The sequence below is a fragment of the Mustela putorius genome, unplaced genomic scaffold, assembly GCF_011764305.1.
Source record: "Mustela putorius furo isolate JIRA1106 unplaced genomic scaffold, ASM1176430v1.1 tig00003937_pilon_pilon_pilon, whole genome shotgun sequence".
NCBI lineage: Eukaryota > Metazoa > Chordata > Mammalia > Carnivora > Mustelidae > Mustela > Mustela putorius.
The window spans coordinates 2,839,592-2,852,378 of NW_025422082.1; the positions used below are offsets into that span (position 1 = coordinate 2,839,592).

A 12,787-nucleotide genomic window follows, 5' to 3' on the forward strand; every position below is an offset into this window, starting at 1 on the left:
AGGAACAAACAGGCTTCAAAGTCAAGGGCTTGGCTGGCAGAAGGGGGCCGGATCCTTCACCTCTGTTGGCTCTCCCTACCAGCACATATAAGACCCTATCTGCACTTGGGAGATGAGAGGGTAAGGTGCCTGCAGCAAGATGGATGTGGGCAGCAAGGAGGTCTTGATTGAGAACCCGCCAGTGAGTATGACCATGTGGGGACACGTGTGTGAGCTGGGCTCTGCCTCATCCAAGCTCTTCGAGCTGGTCTCTTCACCTCGCTTCATTCATTGAGTTAACGAGGACCATGCTAAGTCAAGTCAGGGACACCAACCACTAAGGGAGAGTCCCTTGGGGAGAGGGACATGGCAACCAGTCATTCCAGCATGAGGGGCCAAGAGCCACCCCAGTGGTCAGTGGAAAGGGCTGCAGAGGGCACTGTGTAAGCAGCCACTGTGCGGGGAGTCACAGGAAGCTTCACAGAGAAAATGACATTTGAGCTGGCTTCAGAATAGGTAGGAGCTTACTAGGTGGAGGAGGCAGGCACTGCAGGAAGAAGGGGTAGTATGTGTAAAGGCAGGGAGGTGTGAGAGAGCACACCCCATGGTCAGATCCTCCCCACACTGAGATGATCCTTCCTGAAACAGAGCAGATTGGGGGAATTGTTCTGGGGAATGGAGAGGGATGGGGATGGCTGGGGTGCCGGGGTACAGAGGAAACAGCAAGAGATGAGACTGGTGCTAGACTTCACATCTAAGCATTTCTGTTGGAATCCAGGCCACTTCCTCCAAGAAGCCTTCTCTGATCCCAGCCCTCCTCTGCACATCCGTAGCATTGGTGTCACGGTGTGGGGAGGGTGTCTAGCTTGTGCAGGGAAAAGAGGCACCCTCTTCATGACCTCATACCTGTCTTTTTCCCTGTCCCACCATGTCAGGACTACTCGGCAGCCCCCCAGGGCCGTTTCGGCCTCCCCTGCTTCCCTTCAAGTCTCAAGCGCCTTCTCATCATAGTGGTGGTGATAGTCCTTGTGGTCGTGGTGATTGTAGGGGCTCTGCTAATGGGTCTTCACATGAGCCAGAAACACACTGAGATGGTGAGCAGACCCAGAATGGGGTAGGCAGTGGGTAGAAGACCCGCCAAAAAGGGGGGCTGGGTGGGCTGGGCAGAGTGAACTGTTCGAGGGGGATGGAGGGGATCAGGTAAGGGGTGCCTCAAGAAAGAACAGAAGCAGGAACAGTGTGGCAACCCTGGCTTTGGCTTTTCCACCAGGCCTGTTGCTGGCCTGGCAGCCTGTTCCTTCTAGCATCTGGTCCCACCCAATCTGTCTGGGCTTTCAGCAAAGAAGGGATTGCATTTTGTAAAGAGGGCTGAGGGCGGACATGGGGACCAAAGGGATGAGTGGAGAAAGAGAAATACCAGGCCACCCTGTGCCCTCCCCCAGGTCCTAGAGATGAGCCTTGGGGGGCCGGAAGCCCAGCAGCGCCTGGCCCTGCAGGAGCGTGCAGGCACCACTGCCACCTTCTCCATTGGCTCCACCGGCATCGCAGTGTATGACTATCAGCGGGTGGGTATCCCTGAGCCCCTGACCCTGGGGAGGTGGCCCTATGACAAGACTGCTAGATCACGCAGCTGTGCCACTACATGCGCATCCATCTCTCCGCAGCCCCTAGCCCTTTCCTTCCCAGGCTGAGCCTCAGATTCCAACAGGTCTCCCTCTGGGGCCTAACCTAGAGGGAGAGGGCCCCGGATCAGGGTTAGGGAGTAAGCAAGGCAGAGCCTTCCTGAATGCACTCTGGGGTTCCTGTGTTCAGCTCCTGATTGCCTATAAGCCAGCCCCGGGAACCTGTTGCTACATCATGAAGATGGCTCCGGAAAACATCCCAAGTCTTGAGGCTCTCACTAGAAAGTTCCAGAACTTCCAGGTAGGTGTGTTGGAGAGGAGGAGGGGGTTGTCCTCCTCCCAGGGGTGCTGGGAGGAGCATTTGAGATGGCAGCTGTTTGTCACCTGTAAAGTCCTACTCCTGGGGGGCTGCCAGGTGTGTGCCCTTCTCTAAACTCACCTGTGCCGCACCTTCCCTACCTGTTCCCCAGCTCTTCTCTGATGCCAAGCTGCTGGCCTCAGCTGAACCTCACCACCTGGGGGCTTCTGACTCCAGCACTGCCCCCTCTTCACTGGTGAGGAAAGTAAGACTTTTAGGAGGCTCAGAAAGTTGGCCTGACACGCCAGAGGTCCCACAAGAAGGGCCACAGGCAAGACAGAAACTCGGGTCCAGGGCTCCAAATCATGTGTTCTTCCCAGGTCAAGCCTGCAGTGTCTACCTCTAAGCTGGGGCAGGAAGAGGGCCACAATGCTGGCTCAGCATCCCCTGGGGACCTGGACTTCCTGGGCACCACAGTGAGCATACTATGTGGCGAGGTGCCCCTCTACTACATCTAGGACTCCGCAGGTGAGCAGGTGTGACCTGCAGGGCTGCAAACAGCAGTGGCCCAGGAAGGCTGACGCCACCTTGACATGTCAACTGACCAGGAATTGGGGAATCCACTGAGCTGGGTCATCTAGGGAGCTGGGCCCGGGGGTGGGGGGTCATAGATGGCCCCCTCCCAGTCCCTCTCCCTGAGGTAGTAAACAGTGTTTCTTTGCTTCCTAGGACCTGTGGAAGCCCCAAGTGAAGAGGAAAGAGCCATGCGCTAAGGCTCTTCTGCAGAGAGGCAGAAAGCTGCTCCTACCCACACCACAGACACTGGAGCTGGAGAAATGGGAGCTGTGGGGAGAGGTGGGAGCGGGCAGAGGAGATGCGGCTCCTAGGGCCAAGGGGTTCCTAGCACGAAAGAATAAAGCAGCCTGACTAAAAAACAAAGGATGCGCCTCTTCCATCCTCCCACACCCCCCCAGTCCTGCTCTTGGCGGGGCCAGTTAGGAGACGGATAGGTCCCTGGGGGAACGACGGGGCTTTCCCTCTTCCCCCCTAGGTCAGGGCTTGATGGGGGACAGGGGGCAGTGGCGAGGGGACGAGGCAATCCACGGGCTTTAGGCGCCCTCCAGTGGTGTCTCCCGAGAGGACGAAAGACAGAGACAGAGACCTACAGAACTCGAGAGACGGGGACCGCGATGGGAAAGGGCGAGGGTCCGAGAAAGGCAGAGATCGACAGACGCCGGCGGGGAAACGCTGTCGAAGACCGTGGGGCGGAGGCGCGCCGAAGCCGCGGAGCGACCTGACAGCGTGTCGCGCTGCCCGGGACGGGGCTCGGGCCCGGCGCCCGCGGGACGAGCCACCGCTAGAGGGCACCTCGCGGGAGCGGCCGTCGGCCGGGCACCCCGGGGCCCGGCGCCCCCTCCCCGGCCCCGCCGGCCCGCACCCCGGGCCGCCCGAGCCCCCTCCCGGGGCGGGCCGGCTCCCCGCCGTCCCCGCCCCCGGCTGGCGCACGGCCCGGCCCGGCCGAGAGCTGTCCCGGACCCGAGGGGGGCCGAGCTCCCGGCGAAAACCCGCCCTCCAGCGAGCTCATTTCCCTAAAACGGGGGGGGGGGAGGGAGGGAGGAGAGAAGGAAAGAGGAAAAGAAGGGAAGGGAGCAGAGAAGGCTGGAGGCTCAGGGAGAGGGCCGAGGAGCCGGGCCGGAGAGGGGGCGGGAGACAGGAAGGAGGGGGGCGAGAACAGGGAAGGGGGAGAGGTAGGGACGCGCGAGGGGGGGCAGCGCAGGGAGGGAGCGCGCGGGCGAGCGGAGGGGAGCGCCCTCCCCTCGCCGCCAGTCCTCCGCTTCCCCTCTCGCCGGCTCCCGCGTCCGGGCGCGACCCGCCGCCGCCGCCGCCACCGCGCCCGCCGCCGCCACCGCCGCCGCCGCCGCCGCGCCCTCCAGCATGCCCGGCGTGGCCCGCCTGCCGCTGCCGCTGCTGCTCTGGCTGCTGCTGCTCCCGCGCCCGGGCCGGCCGCTGGACTTGGCCGACTACACCTATGACCTGGGGGAGGAGGACGACTCGGAGCCCGTCAACTACAAAGACCCCTGCAAGGCGGGTAGGCGCCCCCCACCCTGCCGACCGGCCGCGGGGCGCAGGGGCCGGAGCGCGGGCAGGCCCGGCGGGGAGGCGCGGGCTGCTTAGGGTTCGGGGTTGGGGGAGGACAGTCCAGTGTGGGAAGCCGGGAGCTGCCTGGTTGGCAATGCAGTGGGGAACAAAAGAAAGAGGGAGAGAGGGAGGGGGAACTTTGGGGGACTTTTAGGACTGAAGTTTTGCTGCTATTTGTGGAAGCTGCTGCCGCTGCCTTCTCTTCCCAGAAGATTCCTGGGGAAAGCTCCTTGGGTCCCGGGAGAAACCTGCGGCCAAGGAGGCTTTTCCTCCTGCAGGAAACTTCTGGCCAAACTCCTGTGTGTGTGTGTGTGTGTGTGTGTGTGTGTGTACACGCGCGCACTTTTCCCTTCTCCCCCAGCTCCGGCTCCAGGACGTTGCTGTTTTCCAGCCTGTCTGGGCTGCCCCCCAGCCGGCACATCTGTCTGCCCAGGCGGTGCGGGAGGCCTGCATCTCCGAGGAGCAAGTCTCCTGAGGCCCCTACCCAGCCCAAATGAAGGAAGAAAGTTTCTCAAGGGATCCTCTGATGTCATGCTCCTGGGGTATCCCTTGGTCCCCCCACCAAACACAAGGCTTCTGGGACAGAGGAGTCAGCTGTCAAAGTTAGAGAAGCCAGCCATGGAGGGGGGATTACCTCTGCCCTTAGGTGCCAGAGGTACCTACCAAGGCCAAGTTGAGGTGGAAAGGGGAAAACCACAGAAAACTCAAATACTGTGTATCAGTTCTCTTAGTCCAAAACACTGGAGGCTAATTAGCTGAGGTCAGAGCCCTGGAGTGTGTGTTTGTCTGTGTGGGTGTGATTTTTGTCCATGAAGACCCCATGTAACCCTATCACTCCTGCTGGACCCAGAGGGGTCTTGCCCCTGGAGTGACCAGATGGCCAGGCACTCAGGCCATTTGCCTAATCAGATGACACTGAACAGGGCTGCCTGGAGCAAGAGAACACACAGGCCATAAGATACCATCAAAATCTTTCCTCAATTTCCTGCCTCTGATTTTGGTCTGTCTCCAAATATCTAGGACCAGGGTAGTGGTCTGGTCCACTAGAGTGGACTTCTAGAGTTCTAGAAGTGCCTGTATGTGGCATAAGGGGTTGGATCCCTTTATTCTTGACCTTGAGCTCCCTACTTTGGGTGGATGGATCACAGCCAGCTACAGAAGAGGTAGACCCTTCCTCCAGTGGGAGGAGGAGAAGCCATATCTTCTCAGCCCTTCTCCACCCTTGCCGGGCTGTGGGTAAACCAGACACTAGCCATCATCTTTCTCCCTGGACTTGGAGTGGGCATGAGGCTAAGCGGATGGATCTTGGGCTTTGGAGGCTGGCAGACCTAAGCTGTCAATCCTGGACCCACAACTCATTAGCTCTACCGCCTGGGGAATGTTAATTATCATCTCTGAACTTTGCTTTTCTCACCTGTAAAATGGAACTAATCCTATGTCTCTCTGTAGAGTTGGTGGTAAAGATTAAATATGAGAACATATATAAAACACTTATTAGAGATTAACACACAGTAAGCACTTAATAAATGTGTGCTGCCTACTCCCCAGTTTTCTATGCCTCACACTCCCACTTCATTTTATTTATTTATTTATTTTCTGAAGGAATGGGCTGGGTTTGCAGGAAAAGGGAGTGTCTCCCTGTCCCTGTCCTGTGTCACTTATTCATTCAGCGGATCAACATGGACTGAATGCTAATAATATGTGTCAGGCCCTGGGCTTGATTTTGGGGGAGAAAGAGAAAAGTGTAAGACATGTCATCTGCCCTCAGAGGGCTTCCAGGAGGGGCACAAAATGGATGGGGATGTAATCAGCTGCACCAACCAAGATGCGTTCCGTGCCACCTTGGAAGGACAGGGCTTAAAGGCTCAAGGAGCCTCTTCCCCCACTGCAGTCCTGGCGACAGTGGTGGTGGCAGAGAACCAGGGGTCACGGGAGGCTGGGAAGGTTTGGGGGTTCTTCATGGAGGAGGGAAGACCTCGAAGAATGGGAAGGAAGTCAGTCTGACGTATCTCACTCCTGGAGGGTTTTGGAGTGATTCTTGGAGGAGGCAGCTGGAGGCTGAGGGCTCTATCCCCAGTCTCAGATTTCATGCTAGGGTGGGGCTGGCTGAGTTGGAACTTCAAACAAGGGCTCTGGAGAAAGCTCTGCCCCAGGGTGAAGTGAGGCTGGTGGGGAGCTGGGCCAGGCCTGGGGGTGGCTGAGAGGGCCTGAGAGCCTGACAAGGCCAAGAGTCAGGGTCAGATCAGGCCTCCCTCCTGGGTGTGACTGCTGCAGCCTTGCCTACCTCCGCCCTGACTCCCTAAGACCCCACACCAACAGCTTCATGCCTCGGGTACCAAGGCTTTTCTCTGTCGTGTTGCTGTGTCCTCTTGCCCCCTCTGAGCCTCGCTGTCCGGTTGCTAGACGTGATGGTGGCGGAAACACCTGGCTTTCCGGCTTTCGGACGTCCCTGATAGGTCCACTTACCTCTGCTCCCTTGACCCTTTCCGGCTTTCTCCTCTGGTCCACCTTGCACACGAAGACTGGAAATGAAAGCCCTATTGACTCCCCTGGATCACCTCTCAGGATAACCAGGCCCCTTCTTGTGAGATTACCTCCTGCACTTACTGTCAGAGGTAGGGCAAAATTGAGGCCAGCAAGGCAAAATTAAGACCCTTGATACCCTGGAGAGTTTCCGGGATCTTGTGGGCAACACTAGAACAATAAGTGGGAAGCTACATTGGTCTGTGTGTGTGCTGAGAGCTGGTTCCACCAAGCTCACGCTCTGGTGTGCAAGCTCTCACGTGCACATATGAACTGTCTCTCTGTCTCTCTCTCTCCTTCTCTCCCCCTTGCCCAGAGAGATTGTGAGTCAGCCCTGATTTCTTGCATGGTAGGATGCCAAACCATCCGGGGGAACTTCCCTGAGATTCCCAGCTCTTGGGAGTGACCCTCGGAGCTCTGGGAGAGACCCAGGAGGCAGGAATTGGGACACAGTTGCTCCCATAGGCAGAGAAGCACACGGGGATTGCCCTTGAGCCAGTGAGGACCTGACTTCGGCCCCTGATGGCAGCTCACAGTTTCGCTCTTAGAAGAGGAGGTAGGGGAGTAGCTCACCAACCCTCATCACTGTCCCCACCCCAGGGGCCTTATGCCCCAGGTTTGGATTTCAAGGGCCCTCAGTCATAAGCTCTGGAGGTTGAGAAGTGATCCCTTCTCTTGCCAGACCACATTCCCCCTCCAGGCACTTGGAAAGAGTCACCCACCCACCTGTGTCCCTGCTCCCTGAGTCACCTTCTCTTTTAGGTGCCCCAAGGGAGAAGGAAAAGACTTAGAATCTCCCTGGGCTCCAGATGGAGGGGGACCAATGGGACTCCCCTAGAAAGAAGGAACTCTCAAGAATTCTAGTTTCTTTAGAGGTTTTGGGAGAAGATGTTGGGGGAGGATGGGGAGGGTGTAGAATGTGTCTCTCAGGCCACTAAGAGCCGCCTAAGGATATCAGGAGGAATCAGCTCATCTCTCTGTGTCTCTGTCTCTCTCTCCACCCCCATTCATTTCTAAGGGTGCCCTTCTCCCTTAGGGGGTATGGGCTGTGAAATGTATACATGGAATTAGCTGTTTGATTATATGAGAGCTTGCACGAGGAAGTAGTCAAGAGAGTGTTTGGGTACATTTGTGGGTGTCCCCCTGCTTTCTGGGCAAGTCCCTTCAACTGTGCACGTGGGTACTCCCGAGTGCACGTCAGGAGGTGTGCAAATACGCGCCTGTGTAGCAGCACACAGCTGTGATTAAGTACACGCACGAGTCTGTGGGAGCTTGAGAACATTCTCCTCCAGCCAGAAGCTGCATTTGTGTGATGGGACATGTGTATGCCCTATGCCTGTGGCATTGGGGCGCCATCACACTGGCGAGCTCCTCTCCCTCTCCCCAGACAGGGATGCCTTGCCGCATCCCCGGGGAGGAGACTCTGCAGTCAAGAGGCCCACCTAGAGGATAAGCACATGAAGTCCACCTTACTCTTCTCTTTCCTCGCCTGCTCCCAGCCTGGCTATGGAGTGGCCACGAGGGCTCCTGGCTGGTTTACAGCCAGAAAACAAAACAAACTTTTGATCCTATGTTGAAAACAGCTACTACCCTGACCCTGACCCCAGGGCTTCCTTCCGGGTAAGGGGGTGGGGGGTTGTCCTGGACTCTCTGCCATCCAGATTCCCAAGAGCTTCCCGGTGGGGGAATCCCAAATGGGCAGGGCCTTCAGACTCAACGCCTGCCCACCCCATGTCTCCCCACCCCCACTCTGTTCCCACACATTCTTCAGCTATGACATTCCCCACCACAGGACTCCTGCTCGGCAGAAAGGCTCTGTGGCCGGAGGGCCTGTCCCGCCTTCCACTTGCCCTGCCCCCCACACTGCCCTGGTCTCACAGACCAGCACGGTTCCGTGTGCTCTGTGCTTGGAATTCAAGGTTCTGCTTCTGAGCACTCTGGGGCTTCACTCAACCAGGAGCCCAATGGGGGTGAACCGATATGCCTTTAGGAAGTAGAGAGCTGATCTTGAGTTTACGGGGCTATTTTGGGATTAAGATTAATAGGAGCCATTTAGTGGGTGCTTACTGTGCTCCAGGCTCTGTGCTAGGCACTTTATTCACATGCTTATTTCATTCCATCATCCTGAGAGACGGATTCTATTGTTAGCTCCTTTTTATGTAGGAGAAAATTGAGGTTTAGAAGAGTTTATGTGACTTGTCAGCTAATAGGGGCCAAGCTGGGATTCAAAGACAGGTCTGTCTGCCTACAAAGACTTCGCTTTTTGCTGCGATGTCCAAAGATGAGTCTAAATGTCCAGCTACATGTGTATATGATGATGCCCGTAGGTGTGGGCGCGTGAGCCTGGAGATGCCAGTGTCTGTGCAAAGCGTGTAAAGGTGTGAGGATATTCGTGTGGTGTGCGTGTGCTTTTGTGAATGTTGCCCTTGCCTTCTCAGAGTGTACCTCTCATCCTGCGAGCTTTGTGGGTCAGCTGAGAAACATCTCCTGTTGCTGTCCCATCCGTTGCCAAGCCAAGGCAAGATGACGTTTTACAGAAAAGAATCTTTCTTCTGTGGTGGAATAGATTCTGGGCCACTTACCAGCTGGTGACCTTGGGCAAGTCATTTCCCTTCTTAGGCCCAAGGGTTGGGATTTCTGAAGTCAGGGAGGTGGGGCAGAATCTAGCCATGAGGCTATCTCTCAAAGAGTCTGTAACTGTACACTCCTGGGCAAATGGACAGGTGGAGTATGATTTAATGGGCATGGCCTGAGTGGGCCAGGGTCAAGTGAATTCTTTAATGGGAAAGCACTTTGTCAGCTGGGAAGCATAATGTAGACTTCAGCCTTTACATAGAGTGTCCTTATGGCTACCATGACCGGCTTCCTGGGTCTGGAGCTTGCAGTTTGTCTATGGGCCTTGGAGCTTGTGTACATACGTGTTTTAGAACCGTCTATGACTGCTATGACTGCATTTTGTGTGTGTGTGGTTGTGTGTTTGCGTGAGTGTCTATTTCTGTGTGTATTTACAATATGGGTTCTACAGCAATAATGCACTTGAATACAAAGAGTGCTAGACTGGGAATCAGGAGGCCCGAGTTATGCATCCAGCCTCACCAATGACCAGCACTTGAGAGACCATTTCCCTTCCAGGCCTCAGTTTCCATATCTGTAAGATGGAATGTGGCCTGGATAACTGCTAGAGGGACTCCCACGTTCTGTCGATCCAGGTCTAGGTTGCAACAGAGTATGTGTTTGCAGGCCCAAAGAATATCGACGTGATGCCCCACTCGAACAAACATTCTGGAGTGCCTTCTACCTGCAAGGGTGGTGTGGGCGGTGCGGGCGCTGCTTGGGGCAGGTGGGAGGTAGGGAGCATGTCTCGTGACTTATACTGCTTTGTGTTTGAGGGCACGGTCGTGAATGTCATCATGTGTCTGATTCTGCATATGATGAAGTGTGTGTGTGTGTGTGTGTGTGTGTGTCCACCCAGCGGGCCATCTGGGGCGGAGAAACCTGTGTGCAAGGCCTCAAGGTTAAAACAATTTGTGTAATGCTGCCGCCAGGCCTGTGTAGCACTCGGGATGAGAAGCAGATGTTGCCATGGGTGGAGCTTCAGGGGAGCGACTCTGTGCTCCAGCTCCATCCAGTTCAGCCTCCCGCCTCCCCAAGCCCAGCGTGAAGCTGCTGCTTCCGAGCTCCTTCCAGAGGCTCAGCACTACAGCGTCCTCCCACTCCCTGCTCCCGACTTCTCGAAAGACAGGCAAATTGTTTAGCCCATCTTCCAAACACATCTCTCCCCAGGTCCGGAGATCAAAATAGCCTATTCAGGGGGCTCTGTCCCCACCCCCCACCCGCCCTTCTTGCTCCAGAGAAGGGACCCTGAGACTCAGAACAGGAGTCCCTTGAGAACGGTTCAACTTCCTCCTAGCTGGGCAGCTCCCGCTCTGTGTCCTGCTTTCCCTGATGCGTCTCTCTGCTCTGTCCTTATTCACATCCTCTCCTCTGTCTAACTGAAACCACATTTGCTGAGTGGATACCGTGAGCTCAGCACAGCGCCAAGGGTCCGGGCCCACTGAGTAGACACTGTTATCTGACCACCTTCCGCTTTCTCCATGGGACCCATCACGGCTCTTGAGTTCAGTGTTTGTTTCCTTGCGTATTGTCGAAGGTTAGCTCTCCACAAACAGGGCCCTTTTCTACCTGGTTCATCACTCGAGTGGTGCCTGGCCCACGGAAGGTGCTTACTAAGTATTCGCTACAGAGTGATGGGCAAAGTGACATGACCGTGTCTTCCTCTGGTAGGGCATGGGTATCAGCTTTGCTGGATTCCCAACTCCAGAGTGAGCATGAGTCTCCTGAGGGAGCCTCAAAGCCAGTCTCCCGCAGCTTTCTTCCTCAGAAGGCGTTTGAGGACGAAAGTTGCTATAAGGGAGCCCCTGGGGTAGAGGCTGTCAGTGCTGGGTAGAAGGATTAACTCCCCCTGGCCTCTTCTTTTTCTCTCTAGCTGCCTTCCTTGGGGACATCGCCCTGGATGAGGAGGACCTCAGGGCCTTCCAGGCGCAGCAGGCTGTGGATCTTAGGCAGCGGGCAACCCACAGGTCTTCTGTCAAAACTGCAGGTATGCTGGGTACAGGCTGGCCCTCCTATGTCCCAGATATGGGTTCCAGAATTGGAGAAACAAGGAACCTCCCTGTTTCCCAGCCAGGGTCTCTCAGGACAGAGGCTATGAGCTTGAACCCAGCATAATGGCTTGTCTTCCCTTGGGATAGTTTCATCCCTTCCCCAGAGGAACAGCAAGTGTAGACAAACCTGGGAGCTAGACCTGACATTCTTTTTGCTTACAGTTGACAAAAGACTTTCAAAAGCATTATCTAACTTAACTGTCTCCAGCCACCTGCGCAGGTAGGTGTCAGGACAAGCCCTGCCTTGCAGATACAGAAACTAAGGCTCACGGGGGTAATGTGACTTGCTCACGATCACAGAGCTGGTCAGTGGCAGAGCTGGGACAGGAACCCAAGCCTTCTCACCCCAAATCTGAGGCTCTTCGCTCAACACCCCAACCCCTTCTGGTTTCTTGTGCTCCTTCTTTGCAAGCCTTTACGCATCTTTCCAAGCCCATCTCCAGAGCTTCGCTGGGGAAACCTTCCCTGATCATCCCTCCACTCTGTTGACCACGTCAGTGAACTGTATTTCAATAGTTTCTTTTGTTTGTTTGTTTGTTTGTTTGTTTGTTTTAATATGTCTATCTTCCCTGCTGGACTTAAAGCTTTTCAAGGTCAGGGACGAGTCCTTTTCACCCTTGAGTGTGGCCCAAGCAGCTAGCAACCCACGTGGCCCTTGGGAATGGGTGAGAGAAGAGAAGGAGTCAGGGCACGGGCTGCTTCCACTCTGTCCAGCCTTGTCACTGCTCTGGAACGTGGTGCTGCCTCCAGGGAGCTCTCCGCCTGCCAGGGATGGGGATGCTCACTTGGAACCCATTCGGCTTCCACTCTGCGGGGCTCAGGTAGTTGCCCTCCCCCCATGAGGGAGGATTGCGGCACGGACAGCTGTGGAGAGCTGGCCCTGGAGGGTGACACGGTGGCCTGGTAACTGGAAAGGCTTCCTGGGCCTGAGAGAGGGCCGGCCGACAGCACAGGCAGAAGGGAGGGTCGGAGCGCCAGGGCCCATCACGAACCCACCAGGTGACTTTGGGCAGATCTTCGGCCTCCGTTTCCTCATCTGTCCAGTATACATAGTGACACTTGCCCAGTGCACCCCAGAAAGCTACTATGTCACGGGAGAACGTGCACTCGGGAACACTTAAAGACATCAAGTTCCGTATGCTCCACAAGGAGGAAGCCTTATTAGGTGAGAAGGGAGCATTTCCTAGTCCCAAACCCCCCTAATTTCCTAGGAAATTAGTACACCATGGTTTTCTTTTTCAGTTATGCTCAATCCTCGCTCTCCGTGGTAGTTATGAATAGAGCAATCAGACAACCTTGCTCCATAAAGTCACTGTGAACACTGAATTCACAGACCCTAAGCCATTCATCACTCCTAGGAGAAACGCAGTGTTCGCTGCCTGCCAGCCTCTTTTCATATGATTTTCATCAACTGATCGGTTTGTGACCCCGTCTTACGTGTACATGTGTTTCTGTATAAAGACCCCTGATTTAGGGCACCTGGGTGGCTCAGTTGGTAAAGCAACTGCCTTTGGCTCGGGTCATGATCTTGGAGTCCCAGGACTGTCCCACATTGAGTTCCC

At 55.9% G+C, this 12,787-nt stretch overlaps 2 protein-coding genes across 6 annotated transcripts in view; both read left to right on the forward strand.

Annotated features, from left to right (window-relative positions):
* The first annotated feature begins 72 nt into the window (after positions 1–72).
* Positions 73–2,838, forward strand: SFTPC (surfactant protein C). Of its 3 annotated transcripts, XM_013061806.2 has the most exons (7): positions 73–181; positions 915–1,073; positions 1,422–1,544; positions 1,792–1,902; positions 2,072–2,155; positions 2,280–2,427; positions 2,629–2,838. In XM_013061806.2, exons 1-6 carry the CDS (start codon positions 140–142, stop codon positions 2,415–2,417), a joined length of 657 nt encoding a protein of 218 aa, XP_012917260.1. In that variant the 5' UTR covers positions 73–139; the 3' UTR covers positions 2,418–2,427; positions 2,629–2,838. The 3 variants fall into 3 exon arrangements, with proteins under 3 accessions (XP_012917260.1, XP_004763362.1, XP_012917262.1); XM_004763305.3 differs by lacking the exon at positions 2,072–2,155 and having other exon boundaries at positions 113–181; XM_013061808.2 differs by lacking the exon at positions 915–1,073 and having other exon boundaries at positions 124–181.
* A 797-nt stretch (positions 2,839–3,635) lies between these two features.
* Positions 3,636–12,787, forward strand: part of BMP1 (bone morphogenetic protein 1) — a 42,181-nt gene continuing 33,029 nt past the window's right edge. For 2 of the 3 annotated variants that reach the window (XM_004763336.2, XM_045069514.1), the window contains exons 1-2: positions 3,637–3,988; positions 11,048–11,161. In XM_004763336.2, coding sequence (XP_004763393.2) covers positions 3,835–3,988; positions 11,048–11,161 — 268 coding nt within the window. In that variant the 5' untranslated portion in view covers positions 3,637–3,834. Of the gene's footprint in view, positions 3,989–11,047; positions 11,162–12,787 lie in introns of all 3 variants that reach the window. The other variant, XM_045069512.1, reaches the window with a different exon arrangement.